This window comes from Halichoeres trimaculatus, unplaced genomic scaffold (assembly GCF_033239565.1).
Source record: "Halichoeres trimaculatus isolate MK-OKI-2021-1 unplaced genomic scaffold, fHalTri1.1 fHalTri1_scaffold_19, whole genome shotgun sequence".
NCBI classification, from domain to species: domain Eukaryota; kingdom Metazoa; phylum Chordata; class Actinopteri; order Labriformes; family Labridae; genus Halichoeres; species Halichoeres trimaculatus.
In genome coordinates this window covers 23,264,710-23,279,775 of record NW_027437197.1, presented here as the reverse complement: position 1 = coordinate 23,279,775, position 15,066 = coordinate 23,264,710, and the positions used below count along the sequence as shown (strand labels likewise).

Below are 15,066 nucleotides of genomic sequence, written 5' to 3'. Positions count from 1 at the left end.
TATAGCTCACGGGAAAGAAACTGAAACATTTGATGCACAGGAAGAGATTTTTTTAAAAGGGGTAATTTTCATTCAGAAGTAAACCAAGCTGACTTTCAGTGAGTGCTGCTTTAAAAAAAAAAAAAAAAAAAAAGACCTGTCAAGCTACAGACAGAAAATTTATAAATTCAAAGCAGACTGAGGCTCTCAACTCTCGCACAAACGTGTCGGACTCAGAGTAATTTGACTTGATTGGAGAAAAGATGTCTGACTATTAACTTTTAGTTCTTGGAGAAGTAGTGAAATGTGTTTAAATATATATTGTGTATGATCTAGTTTTCGCTTTTCCTCCTCAGTGATGTCTAAATGAACGGGGACATGACTCAGTGAAAGTTTCATACCCTGACAGGACTGTGTTGCTCTCATTACTAAATGACACTTTGACATCACTGCAGCTCTGCAAACACACTAAATATGCATATGAGGGCACATGCAGACTCCTTCTCCTCCGTCTTTGTTGCCCTGTAAGACAGCAGTCCTGCCCTTTTTCATCCCTGCTAGGCTCAGTCAAGTGTTGACACACGCACATACACACTCTGATGCACACATGCAGAGCTGTGTCAAGGAGAGCACTGTGTGACTCTTTGAGTCTCACCCAAAGTCTTCAAAGTCACTGAGAAAGAAAGAGTGTGTGTATGTGTGTGTGTATGCCGACACTAAGGAACTGCCCAGGGGAAAAGAGCACATGAGCAGTGAAAAGGGGCCAACTCAATAATGCAAATACCGGCTCATTAATGAACATTATACATAAATGAATAATGTCCCAACACTTGTGGCAGTGATATAATAGAAGCGCTTCCATTTTTAGAGACACAATTTTTGTCCCCTCGCGTCACATATTTGCCTAATTTAATTTGGTCAAACCTTTCCCTTTCTCTGACGGTGGGTTTGGTTAATCATTCTAATTACGGGATTGTTGTTTTTGATTTACTTTGTAAATTAGAGGAATAATTCTTCCATTTATTAAACAGATAGAGAGTAATAGAATTGACGAGTGAGTTTGTACTTTTAAATGTTCAGTGTCACTGCCAGCTGCTGCATCGGCACAATGACATGATGAAAAGATCTGTTTTTCTCACTCAGGTAACAGAGCATCAGAGTGCAGACTGTGTTTTGAAGCCTCAGCTTTGATCCGGTGGTTTAATAGTGAGAGTTTTTTGTGAAGGTGGAATTTGCATCAGGTAAGGGATCCCTTGTTTTTTAAACCATTGAGCTGTACTTTTAAAGCTAAATCTCTAAAAGAAAGGAAGAGATGAGGAACTCTCTCATGCAGCTCTAGGCGACACAACAACTGACTTTAAGACTATGACTGATACAAAATATAAAAAAAGGAAAAATTAAAAGTAAAAGCTGTTTCTTGGGGTCACTTTGTCTGACACCTAGCCTACAGCAGCTCTGCCCTTGAAATTCACGAGGTCAACGAGCAGCTTTTTCCTTGTTCACACATATGCCTCAGAGCATTAAGTCTACCCTGATGGACAAGAGAGGTGAGGAAATGAGTCAGGAGCCAGGACATTAAAATCAGCCTCAGCGCGATGTTTACAGCGTGATGGCTGATGAAGCTACACAGGTTTGCTCTGTGCTGACAGGTTTTCTATTTATAATCAGAGTACATGATGTTCCAAAGTGACTCATTTCCTGGAAATGAAAATGGAAATTTAATTTTGGACAAGAAGGTTTGACTAAAGGTTGAAAAAAAAAAAAAAAAAAAAGCAACAAAATCAAAAAACAAGTCTTAATTTGACATTTTTTTTAACTCTGCAACACATGGAGCCTGAGCTGCCAGCTAAAAGCTGTCACATTGGTTTGCTGAGGATGGCTAGCATTAGCAGAGCTAGCGCCACCAGCCTCAGGCAACCTCCCTGCAAAATTGGACAGATTTGCAAAAATCTTCTTTGCTTCTGTTTTAAAAGAAAATACATCTCCTTAAATGATGGATAATTTTAATCATTTAGTGACATATTGGCAGTGTTGGGCAAATTCCTTTAAAAAAAATAATTAGTTATAGTTACTGGTTACTTTGCCCCCCAAAATAATTGAACTAGTAAAGGAGTTACTCGTTCATAAATGTTATTTCTTCCTACGAAAAGTAATTATTGTGTCACTTTTAAAAAAAAAACCTTTAATTTTGCAAATGAAGTCAGTTTTTGAGCAGGTTTTGCTCTGGGACATAATGTTCACGTCTGTTTTTGCCTTTTACATCTATGACGTTAAAGTGGTGTCTGTTTACTTCCATCCTGAAAATGCCTGTTTTAACCACAGACTGTATAAAACATGGACGTAGTCTCCCCGATGTCACCTGTCTGTATCTGAAACGGGAAATAAAGCATATTGGCTATAGCTGCTATATTGGTAGTGGCAAGGGCTTCGCATACAGCCATAAGGCGCCGTCCGTCACGTGACCCTCAGTTGTGCCTCTTATTTGGGGAACTCGGGATCTTAATATCCTCCAAACAAGTTAGAAAAAATTCAGCCCCCGTACAGTGGGAGCTGGTAGTAAAATTGGCAACTCAGACAGGAGACGTTTTTTGAACCAGGCTGTAAATAGGTTAATTTCTGCTTTGAAAACGGCTTTTTTGGCTTGGTGTGTATGTGGCTTTCGGTACTTCCGGAGCGAACACTTGAGAAACAGCAGATTTTAGCACTTCAGCCTTGTCTCATATTCCCAGACCGGAGGTTGCCGCTTGGTTTTAACGCTAAAGACCGCTCTGGACTGGCACGTTAAATTGGCAGCTCCTGTTGTGTCTGGCTGAGCAAGCCAGGGCAGATAGACCTGCCAACACTCCTGATTTAGGAGGGATTCTCACGCTTTCTCACACTCCACTCCCGACTTGTAACTTCTCTAGATTAACCCCTTATTTTTAAATCTGCTCCTGTCATCTCTAATATTTTTTCAAGTAAAAACAAGTCAGCTACTTGTACCTTACATTCAAACCTCAAAAAGCATCCACCCCTCTCCCTGGAGTTGGTTTGATCCAAAGACGCTGCAGGAGATCCTCTCTGAGTGCAGGTTGCACAGACACACACAGGTACCTGTGTGATATTTGTTGCTGAAAAGTTGACTTTAGCATCAGCTCTTTGTTAAAGACGTGTCAACATGATTGTTCTCATCATTACTTGTGTGTCTGACACTTTTCCCCACATTTTATTTACAGCTCCTCTCTTGTGCCTGGCTGACCAAGCCAGGTCAGATACTTAGCAACGCACTCCATTTCACTGTTGATAACGATAACAGGATTATAACTTTCCCAACACTGTGTATCATGAGCAAAACAATCAACTTGTAAATAATTGTGTAGCTTGCTCACATTTGGAGCTACATTCCAATTAGTATGAATTATAAACACTTGATTATGTAGGAGGTCAGCTGTTTGATATTGAGATATTTTGGTGTTTGCTTTTATCAGAAGGAGCAGCTGCAGAGAAGCAGGAATGGGAAGGACAGAGAGGAGAAAGTTGGCTTCACTGGCTGTGCATGCTGATATAGTGTTATTATGTCTTTCTAAAGGTTGCAAGCAAATAGTGTTGTTCGTTTTTGTGGTGATTTGTGTAAACTTACAGCACCCTTGTGGGCTTCTGTTGTTGCGGACAAGAACTTTCTGGTTTGCAGCGCGGAACAGTCGTGTCCAGTTGACAGTGTTGTAGTAGCACAGCTGGCTGTTCTCAGCGATGTGGACGTTCCCGGCGCTGATCTCTCTCAGGGACTGGAGCTGCAGTGATGAGATGCCCTGCTGCTTCAACACCAACAGAGAGATCCCACTGAGAGGGGGGAGAAGAGGAAGAGAGGGGGGAAGACAGAAGGAGAAGATGAGAGGAGATTGAGGGACAGGAGTGCAGAGTACAGGGAGAAGAAAGAGGGAGGGGAGGGGGATTATTTTCCTCAGGTTTTGATGCAAGTGTCAAGTTTTATGTTGAAATCTGACTTTAAACCTGCTTTATAAGGTCAGATGTGATGCAGAACCAGCTCTTATCTCTGACAGGTATCTGACAGAATTACAAACTACTATTATCTGGTGAAATTTACTGCTTGGCACTAGATATTTATAAATTTAACTCACACTATGAGCCATATAGAGTGGATGTGGTTTGAAGAGACATGGGCAGGTTCTTAACCTCAAGAACAAACAGAGTGAGCTGTCAAACCACAAACTGTCCCTAAGGGGAACAGTATGGTGAGAAAATGATTTTGTGAGAGGTTAACTGCTTAATTATGAGCTCAAATCAATTAAAAAATAAATGCAGATTTAAGAGAATGATGGTAGCATTGGATGCAAAATGCCCCAAGCAGTAGTAGTTTAAGGTTGGAGGACTGTTGCCAACTTTTGGAAAGTGTAACTTTTCATTTTGAGTAGTAAGTGTCATACAAAGTGAAGAGTTTACATATCTTTTGCCTTGTAACAGAGACCTGGATCATACACCAAACATCCATAACACTATGACCACTGACAGGTTGAGTGAACTGCCCTGATAACCTTGTTGCCATAGCACCTGTCAGCAGGAGGGATTGCTTAGGTGAGGTGAGAGATCGAGGTGTTGGTTGTTGTTGAAGTTTGTGTGTTGAAAGCAGGAAAGTTGTATAAATGATTTTGACAACAACCAAATTGAAACCATTCTATCGCCAGACTGAGCTCCTGTCAAGTCATCCCCGTCTGCAGAGGTCAGTATCAACCAAACGCGGTCAAAAGATGAAGACCAGTGAACTGTAGCAAGGTCACGGTGACTGAGGCTCACAACAGGGAACACAGCTGGCCCATGTGGTCCAGTCCAACAGCAGAGCTATCCAGCCATCTATTTTCATTCCTACCCAAGATCAGGTCATGGGGCAGCAGTCCAAGCAACTCTACCCAGACATCCCCCTCCCCAGCCTGTTTCCCAGCTCCTCCTGGGGGAATTCCTGTGTGTTCCCAGGCCAGATGGGATATATCATTCCTCCATCAGGCTTTGGGTCTACCTCAAGTTCCCCTCCCAGGTGGGTATGATGCCAGAGCTCATAACCTTGTCTTTTTAGGTTGGGCCCAGCCACACTGCTAGAGAAGTTACTCCTGTTTCTTAAAAAGAAGGTGTCAGGGCACACTGCTTGGAGGTCTGTGTAGCCACTCACTAGTCTGGATGTCCTTGCTGAATGTGATGAAATTACCTACAAGGGACATTTTAGCATCATAACTAGATCACAGATCAATAGAGGACAGTGAACGCAATTTGGTGTGACTTCTTCCATGATGACAGCTCAATCCAGCATCTGTGGGATATGCTAGAAAACCAAGTCCAACCAAATCCTTGCCTTGCAGTTTACCACACCTCTGGCACCCAGTAGCTTTAAATGACCGACTGCTCAAGAAAATCCCTTTTGCGTCACACTGATGTGCAAGAAAACCCTTATTTTAACCTCTATGTTTGGTTTTAGCTGCTGTGTCTTTAAAGCGCCTTGCTACACAAACTCCCTTCCCCCTGTCCTCAGGGGCAGAGATATGAGCAGATATTGATGTTTGAGGTCTGCATCTCAAACAAGACTTGATCTAGTTCAGAGATACTTATGTGATGATCTCATCACTTCAGCAAGCCTTGTGACGATCTTGTGCTGTTTTTAGAACGACCTGTTTTTAGCAGTTTACTGACAGATTCACAGATTTCTATAACATCTGAATTTGAGCTGTTTGAGAATTTGTACATGTGAAGTAAGCAGTGACATTAAGTGCACCAGCTGCTTTATTAGGCACACCTGTCCAACTGCTCGTTAACACACATTTCTAAACAGCCAATCACATGGCAGCAACTCAGTGCATTTAGGCATGTGGACATGGTCAAGACAATCATCTGCAGTTCAAACCGAGCATCAGAATGGGGTAGAAAGGTGATTTAAGTGACTTTGAACGTGGCATGGTTGTTGGTGCCAGACAGACTAATCTGAGTATTTCAGAAACTGCTGATCTACTGGGATTTTAACCCACAACCATCTCTAGGGTTTACAGAGAATGGTCCCAAAAAGAGAAAATATCCAGTGAGCAGCACTTCTGTGGGCCAAAATGCCTTGTTGATGCCAGAGGTCGGAGGAGAATGGACAGACTGGTTGGAGCTGATAGAAAGGCAACAGTAACTCAAATAACCACTGGTTACAACCGAGGTCTGTAGAAGAGCATCTCTGAACGCATGACACGTCCAACCTTGAGGCAGATGGGCTACAGCAGCAGAAGATCACACCGGGTGACCCTCCTGTCAACTAAGAACAGGAAACTGAGACTACAATTCACACAGCAACACCAAAACTGGGCCATAGAAGATTGGAAAAACGTTGCCTGGTCTGATGAGTCTGGATTTCTGCTCCACATTCAGATGGTAGGCTCAGAATTTGGCCTCAACAACATGAAAGCATGGATCCATCCTGCCTTGTATCAACGGTTCAGGCTGCTGCTGGTGGTGTCATGGTGTGGGGGATATTTTCTTGGCTCACTTTGGGCCCCTTAGTACCAACTGAGCATGGTTTAAAGTCCACAGCCTACCTGAGTATTGTTGCTGACCATGTCCATCCCTTTATGAGCACAGTGTACCCATCTGATCCATGTCATAAAGCTGGAATCATCTCAGACTGGTTTCTTCAACATGACAATGAGTTCCCTGTACTCAAATGTCCTCCACAGTCCGCAGATCTCAATCCAATAGAGCACCTTTGGGATGTGGTGGAACGGGAGATTCTCATCATGGATGTTCAGCCGACAAATCTGCAGCAACTGTGTGATGCTATCATGTCAATATGGACCAAACTCTCTGAGGAATGTTTCCAGGACCTTGTTGAATCTTTGCCATGAAGGATTAAGGCAGTTCTGAAGGCAAAAGAGGGTCCAACTCGGTACTAGCAAGGTGTCCCTAATAAAGTGGCTGGTGAGTGTATATCCATGTTTAAAATATAGAAAAACATCATCTTTAAGGATCTGCTGCTTACACCTAATAGCCAAATGCCACACAGCACACCTTCACAGGTCTACAGAGCCCATGTCTTAGCAGGTCCTCTTAAGCCTTGACCAGATGAGCGGATCTCATAGTTTTATGCCTGATTTGTATACATTCCACTCCAAACTAAAAGCCTCAAAGCCAAATGCGCACAGAGGGGTGTCTCTTAAATTAGTCTCTTAAAGACGAGAGGACATAAAGTTGAAGTAAATAGTTTGGAGACATGGAGCAACAATCCTCTGCAGTCTTCATTTGAAGAAAACACTTCAAAACTTCATAACATCCTCTGCATAAGCTTGTACCATTAAAGAACACCACAGGAGTAAAATAAAGGCTACCAGTTATCTCAGCTAGGGCCTTGTTTGTGTACAATAATTGCAGCATAGTGTAATCATTTCACAGTGGTACAATGTGTTAATGATTTAAAGTAGTTTAATCTAAACCTGTAATTTTCAAGTGACTTCAAACACTAATTTAAACAGAGCCTGGGCTTACCTCTGGAATTATCTTTAATGCTGCCAATTATTTCTACAGTACGTGCTCGTGCAATAATAAAACAGCAACTTTCCCCCTTTTTTAGTTGTTTTCATTTCATCTCCATGTCTCTACTTTTCTAATTATTCCTTAAAGCCCGCCCTTTCCCATATTCCCTGTGTGCAAAGTTTAAAAATGACACAAGGCCAGTGGGTTGTTTGAGCCGTCAGGTGGACGGGGAACTGTGCAGGATGAACACAGGATAAGGCTGGATGGCAGGCTGTAATTTGTACAGCAGCCCGCTGTTCCCATCTGCAGGAGCACGACACACAAGTGCATGCCCACACTCAGGTTTACACACACACACACACACTCATGCACAGAGTCACAGTGCATCCACACTGTGCATTCAGCTGCAACAACACACGCTTTATTTTCTTCTAAATGTCACAGCAAGTTTTTAGAGCACCTTTGGAGAAAGCACTAAAAAATTAATGATAAATAATTATGCTCTATGAGCTGGGTTAGAACAAGTTACCGCTTTAAATGTCAAAACAAAGGCGATGCAGAAAAATCTGTTCCAGCAACAGTCAATTCTTCTCAGAGATGACAGAAGTGGAAGTGGAAAGATACACTTCATATGACAAGTACTGAAAAATCACCACCAAACATACCACACTGTACATCAACAAAACGTACATTGAACTACTACTTCATTCTACTGCAAGCTATTTTATTGCTTTACAAATAGATATAATAGTATATCCTAAGCTCATAGAAATTTTACACCCTCAGCCCAACTCTACCAAAGCTCAGTGTGAGATTTGTACAAAGCAAACAGAACACTCCTAAAGATATTGTAAAATAACTGTTTGTACACACTTTCAACCTCACTTTTAAATCTTTTAAAGTGGTTTAATGTCTTTGATAGCTTTCATTAATTAGATTTTATTGATTTAAGTGAATGATATCAGCTTTTCACTATGCTACAAACGTATTTGCAGAAGCACCAATGGTGTACACTTTATTTGGGAACTATTTTGTTGATTTCACAGATGAGATTCCAAATCTTGGAAGAAAGCAAAAGACTATATACTCCAGTCCAGTTTATCTTTATAAAGCTAAAAAAAAAGATGCGTACACCATACTAGTACCTGGTTGGCCCATCTTTTGCCTTCCTTCATTCATTAATTCATTTTCTGAACCGCTTATCCTTTTCAGGGTCGTGGGTGGCTGGAGCCTATCCCAGCTGTCATAGGGGGTGAGAGGCAGGGTACACCCTGGACTGGTCCCCAGCCAATCACAGGGCTGACACAGAGACAGACAACTATTCACTCACACACTCACACATATGGACAATTTAGAGTGTTCAATTAACCTGGTGAGCATGTTTTTGGACTGTGGAGGAAGCTGGAGGACCCGGAGAAAACATGCAACCTCCACACAGAAAGGCCCAGCGGCCAAGCTGGGAATCAAACCAATGACCTTCTCGCACTAACTGTTTAACACCGCACAGCCCTCTTTTGCCTTCATAACTTCCTTTTTTTTTTTTTTAGCACGGATTTAAAAATGTGCTGGAGAGTTTTGTCCATGTTGAATTTACCGCCTGGATGTCGCAGGAGAAATCAAGACTCATCAGACCTGACACATTTCCTTCAGTCTTCTTTGGTCCACTTTTAGTGAGCCTGTCTGAACTGTAGCCTCAGTTTTCCTGTTGTTAGCTGACGGACACCTTAATGACCTCTTGAACAGATGTACCCAATTAAGTCACCTTTAATTGTATATACTAATATATTAACATAGGCAAAGAAAGAGAATGCGTAACTGTTTTTGTATGGCAGTGAACTCTGTTGACTCAAATTTAAAGTGATACTCCGGGATGGAACAAGTTGGGTCCTATCACAAGGTTTAGGGCAGAAATTACCCCTACAGCAGTGTTTTTGTGCAGCAGAAGCCCAGAGCGCACGCACCAAACACCCCCTCCCTGCTCCTCTGCTGGTTTCCTCTGCACTCAGACGGGGCCAATTTTTACTTGACCAAAAACACAAATAAACGGATTCCCACCGAAAAAATCTGATATTGGTCTGCATTCACGCTTTATTTAGAGAATTTTCAGCGCGTTACTTTCACACAAAAACACCGCTAAATAAGGCTCCAGTTCTCATGGTGTCGTAAAACGGCGCTACCTCCGCTGCAGAGCCACAGCTGGCTACGAGGCACTCGCCGCTTAGTGTATGCCAGATATAAACAAATGAAAGTAGTCGCCCGGACGAAGAGACACGATGAGAACTAGAGCCTTATTTAGCGGTGTTTTTGTGTGAAAGTAACGTGCTGAAAATTCTCTTAATAAAGCGTGAATGCAGACCGATATCAGATTTTTTCGGTGGGAGTCCGTTTATTTGTGTTTTTGGTCAAGTAAAATATGGCCCCGTCTGAGTGCAGAGGAAACCGGCAGAGGAGCAGGGAGGGGGTGTTTGGTGTGAGCGCCCTGGGCTTCTGCTGCACAAAAACACTGCTGTAGGGGTAATTTCTGCCCTAAACCTTGTGATTGGACCCAACTTGTTCCATCCCGGAGTATCACTTTAAAGTACAGTTATGATAACAATTAATTCATGTGTTGATTATAAGAGTAAATTTCGAAGGAATTCTGTGAGCAACAAGAAAAATCCAAGTGCCATAAAGTTGAGTTGTGTCCTAGGGTGGCACACAGGTTTCATTTTACAAAAAAACATGTGTTTATGTCCCCCTCTGGACATGCTAGGGATGGATACCGAAACAGGTACTGACCAAATTCCATTTGTAGTACCGAGTGCTGATTCACTTAAAATTGTATGGTACCATGTTTTGGTTTTTCCATAGTGGACATGAACACAGCATTGCAAGTTTATATATTGAGAAATTAATGTGTTAAATTGAAAAAACTTCCACATTTTTATTAAACAAATTCATATTCATAGCCACATAAACACACTCAAAAGTACCAACAACTGGTACAGTTGAGTACCATTGCGTATCGATACAGATTGCCATGTAATAGACATCTGTACCATATCTGTTCATATGAGAAAGGTACCCATTCCCACTCCTGACTCTGGGGTGCCTACCTGTACAATGCTCTTCCTCCTATCGTCACCAGGTTGGAGAAAACACTCAAGTCGGTCATGTTGTCAGGCCAGGACTGGATATTCAAAAAGCCTGAATGGGAAGACACAGACAAACAGACACGCAGGGAGACGGGTTACAATGAGTCATAGACTGGGGCTGTCACTCATCCTTTCTTTTTCACACAGCGACGGAAATAAAATCAGGAGGGAGAGACGATATTTCTGTGGAATTAGCAGCAGTCCAGACCCGCGGTAACCACACCACCTGAGATCCATCTGAAGGCAGCTAAACTCTTCCAACCCAGAAAACGTTGTGGGCACAGGAAGCCCACAGTGGGATTCAGTGCCAGCGTGACGTGTGTAAAGTTTTATATATCAATATTTTTGCATTTCCTTTATCTGCCTCCCTTCTGTTGAATCATTTAGATGATTAAATGAATAGCTGAGAGGATGGCGGTGGCTCATTTAGGATTATCAATTATGGATTCAGAAATATGAAATATTTAGTGGAGAAACGGCAGGGAGTACAATCCCCAAGCCAACACCAGAGGACAAACAAAACAGTGGGATGAAGCTATCAGACCAAGAAAAACACACAAAGGATGGAGGAGTGAAAATACAAGAAATGGGGAGGAAGAAGAGGAGGAAGGGAATTCCTGGCGAAAGACACTGAAGCATCCAATGGAAGCAGAGACCACACGCTCCTGTTGTGTAGCCCTGCAAAACCTTGAGGATGTTCTCTCAATCAATGAACAGCATCAGGTCCATGATATTACATTTTATCTCCTACCCAAAGGATGCATTACTTTGTTTATCCAAAAAAGAGGAGAATGGTTGAGCATTTGTGTGCAGAGATGCAGAAAAGAAGGCCGCCGACGAGAGAGCACAGACCTTCAGTAGCACCTTAATCAGTTCATGGACATAGTTTTGTTTTGTTTTGTTTGTTGTGCAAATCCCAGATGAACAGAAGCAGCGTCTGAGCGAAGCTTATTAGGAGTGTTTGATGAGGAAATGAGAAAAAGAGTCAGGTAACTGTACAGAATCACTCATAAGCTAATAAAAATGGACGTAAGCTTTATTTAAAGGTTGAGATTTGTTACGCAAGAGCACAATAATGGCAGCGAAAATGGTGAAAAGCGTTCTAAGATGCGGAAACAATGCCTTTTTTTTTTTAAAGAGCTGTTTAAAGCGTCTCAGCTTTATTCCCCAGAGAGGGTAAAGTATAGAAACAGAGGAAGTCATTTGAGCTGCATGCCAGGATAGTGGTGTTATTGTGCTGTGTGGACTCATGTGGATTTCTTTGGGTTGTTGCATAAAATAAGTTCATAATAAAAAAAAACATTATTTGCATCTTGATATTTGTCTATCTTGTGCCTAAGATCCAAGTCTCAGCACTTGTTAGTATGGTTTTTATTTGTACAAATTGCCACAAAAAGAAGGCCTGCAGAGCTGTGCTCATCAAGCCTCAGTGTCTTTCCAAGAGGGGTAACAAATTTCTGCTTGCTGCACATTTTACGGCCCTCTAATATTGTAATACTTGGCGTGCAAAAAGTGGTCTTGTCTGAAGAAGATATTTTGCAGATGCCGTCCAAATAGAAAACCTCATCTGAATCTTTCATTTATAGAAAAAAGCAACTGGACAAGAAAACAAAAAATATGCTGTTCTTTTTACAACAGTGACAGACAGAAAAAGGGTTAGTTTTAGTAAACAACAACATACAAAACACAATCCTATTCCTCAACTCCAGCAATGATTAAAGCTAGTTCAGGCAAACAACTCAATCTGTAATGATACAACACTTATAATGTGGCATCCTCTCGATCACCTGACTGAAGTACCTGGTGGGCTATGCTAGCTACAAGACTACTGGTTCCTGCCTTTGCTCTGTCATTGCCACAGCACTGCTGGAGTAGAAGACCCTCCTTAAATTTCTACAATTATATTGAACCCAATGTCGAAGTAAGAAACAAACATGTTAAAGGTAAGGCCTTTAGTATTTTGCTTAAAATTAAAATGTCAACATTTACTGGGATAATTCTGTTCAGTCCTCTTCTATAGGCGTCTATACATCCGTTTCCGTTTTTCCGTTGCTAGGCGCTGCTCAAGTAGCTGCCTGTTGCAGCAGCTCTCTCGTTTTTGTCCATTTCTTGTAATTTTTTTTGTCTCTTTTTCGTAATCTTTGTATTTGGAGTGGATCATCACTTTGTATGGTTCATTGTCGGTCACGGACACCAAACTTTTTGTGGCTTCAGTGATATTTTTTACTACTTTTCTCCTGTGTTTGTCTGGAGATCCTACATGTAACCATGGCTGCATTGTTTACATGCGAAATTAGCTGTTAGCAGCCTGTAGCATGTCAATGCTAACTAGTGTAAGGCTTGATGATTTCCCTCGAGCTGAGGAGGAGGAGGTAAGGACGACAACGTGCTGGTTCTTGGGTGTGAGCTGGGAGGTGACGACGTGGACCTGTCCTTCCATCCATCATTGATGGGAACGTGGGATCTATCTCCGTTGGGATGGACGAGCTAGCTGTGCTAACCCAGTGGCATCGTGCTGTTCACGGACGTGGCTGACGGAGCCGACACCGGACGCCGGCCCCACATTGGAGGAGCTTCACCTGCTGTGGGCAGACAGGATCCAGGAGACAGAGACTGAACAGACTTCTGGGGAGGCTCAGTCCTGGACCCTGTGGAGGTGGAGGCTGGCTGGGCTGGAGAGTGGTGGACGAGTGGTGGACGAGAAGTCGTCACCTAATTTCTTATGGACCTTTTTGCACTTTCTATACTCTTTCTTACTTTTGTTTTCTTAAATGCTGCGGTGACTCCTGAATTTCCCCTCGGGGATAAATGAAGTATTTTCTATTCTAGTCTATTCTATTCTATTCTATTCTATTCTATTCTATTCTATTCTATCCAATCCAACTTTATTTGTAAAGCACTTTAAAAACAGACACTGTTAAACAAGGTGTCACACAGAAAAATAAAAAGAATACAGTAAGATATAAAGCTTAATGAGATAAAAGAAAACTAAATGCAAAATACAAATTAAAAAAATAAAACATAATTTGAAGGTATGCAGAAGACCAATCAAATGAATAATTAGAATAAATAGATAAAATCACTACTACTATGACTACTATATGTTTAAGGCCTGGGTAAACAGATGGGTTTTAAGAAGAGATTTCAAAACAGACAGAGACGAGGCTTGTTCAACATGCTGTGGTTCCTCATTCCAAAGCTTTAGAGCCACCACAGTAAACTCTGGGTTGTCCACTTGGTTTTCAGCACCCTAAGGAACAGCTGGTCAGCTGACCTCAGGGCTTGAGGGAGTGGTAGGGTGTGTATGGGTGCAGAGGCTCAGAGGAATATGGTGGCACAAGTCCATGGAGAGACTTGAAAGCAAATACATTTTTTTTTTTGTTAAATGTATTCTGTATGGGCAGCCAGGCCTCTATCCATGTGAGTCAGTGTCTGTGTCTGCCTGAACCCCCTCCTCTGCCTGTATGTTGATATTTCTGTTGTGTCAGGACATTTCTGGGTGGAGAGTAGGCATGGTAGCCTCAGCCAATTACACCGCGCCCAGTGCACAAGTAACTTAGCATGTTGATGACTACGAGTGGATGATATACTGATTCAATCAAGCTTAGTTTGAGTTTGAATGAGGTACATTTAAAAAAAAAAAACAGCTCCCCCGTGGCCCCCTGTCAGTCAAGTAGGCCATGCCCTTAAAGGGCAAAACTTGTAAGTTTAAGAATTAATACAAAAAATAAAGGCAGTTGAGGAAAAAAAAACATGTCAGTACAATGTGTGCTGATGGAGAAATTACTTGCTCAGACCCAAAACATGACCCAAAGTGAGACTACATCTCTGTCCCCTCAGCCATTGATCACTGAGACTTTGTTCATGATTTGTACGGCTCTCTGGATCATCCCTGATTCTTTCTCTGAGTTTTCTTGTGTCTTGGCATCATTCTTTCAGATTCTGTTTCTTGCTAAACCTGGTGCAGGTCTCCAAGTATGACTGCCTTTGGGCCAAGGAGGCCATATGTATCTTGATTTAAACACTTAGAGCTCTACGGAGGGGGTGCAGAAATACAACTGCTGCTATTTTCAACAAGCAACCAAATTTAATTAATTGAAACTATTTATATAACAGTAAAAATATTAAAGACAAAAGGAAAGTAATGAATAAAAAATGTCACAAAAATGAGGGAAAACAACCTTGAAGGCATAGGTTATTATTGGTCTGGTTTCACCGTGCCATCTCTGTCAGTAATTGGTTTGTCAATAAAAAACAGAAAGATCACCAGAGGCTTACAGGCCACTAAAAGACACAACGCCAGCACACCAACGCACAAATCAAATGAAGGCATGGGAGCACACAGACACAAGTGCTCACAGGCAAAGGTTAAGTGTTCTTAAGTTGTGATTTCAACCTGAGTCACAACACTGAGAGACACCCACTTATGCTAAAGAGCATGACTCAGTCTGCCTGTTATGTGGTA

At 42.0% G+C, this 15,066-nt stretch overlaps 1 protein-coding gene across 2 annotated transcripts in view; it reads right to left on the bottom strand.

The window, feature by feature from the left end:
* erbb4b (erb-b2 receptor tyrosine kinase 4b) overlaps positions 1 to 15,066 on the bottom strand; it is a 525,535-nt gene that overhangs the window by 147,395 nt on the left and 363,074 nt on the right. For both annotated transcript variants that reach the window (XM_074694273.1, XM_074694274.1), the window contains exons 11-12: positions 10,563 to 10,653; positions 3,599 to 3,798 (exon numbers count right to left, since the gene is read on the bottom strand). In XM_074694273.1, the coding sequence (XP_074550374.1) occupies positions 3,599 to 3,798; positions 10,563 to 10,653 (291 nt within the window). The remainder of the gene's footprint in view (positions 1 to 3,598; positions 3,799 to 10,562; positions 10,654 to 15,066) is intronic.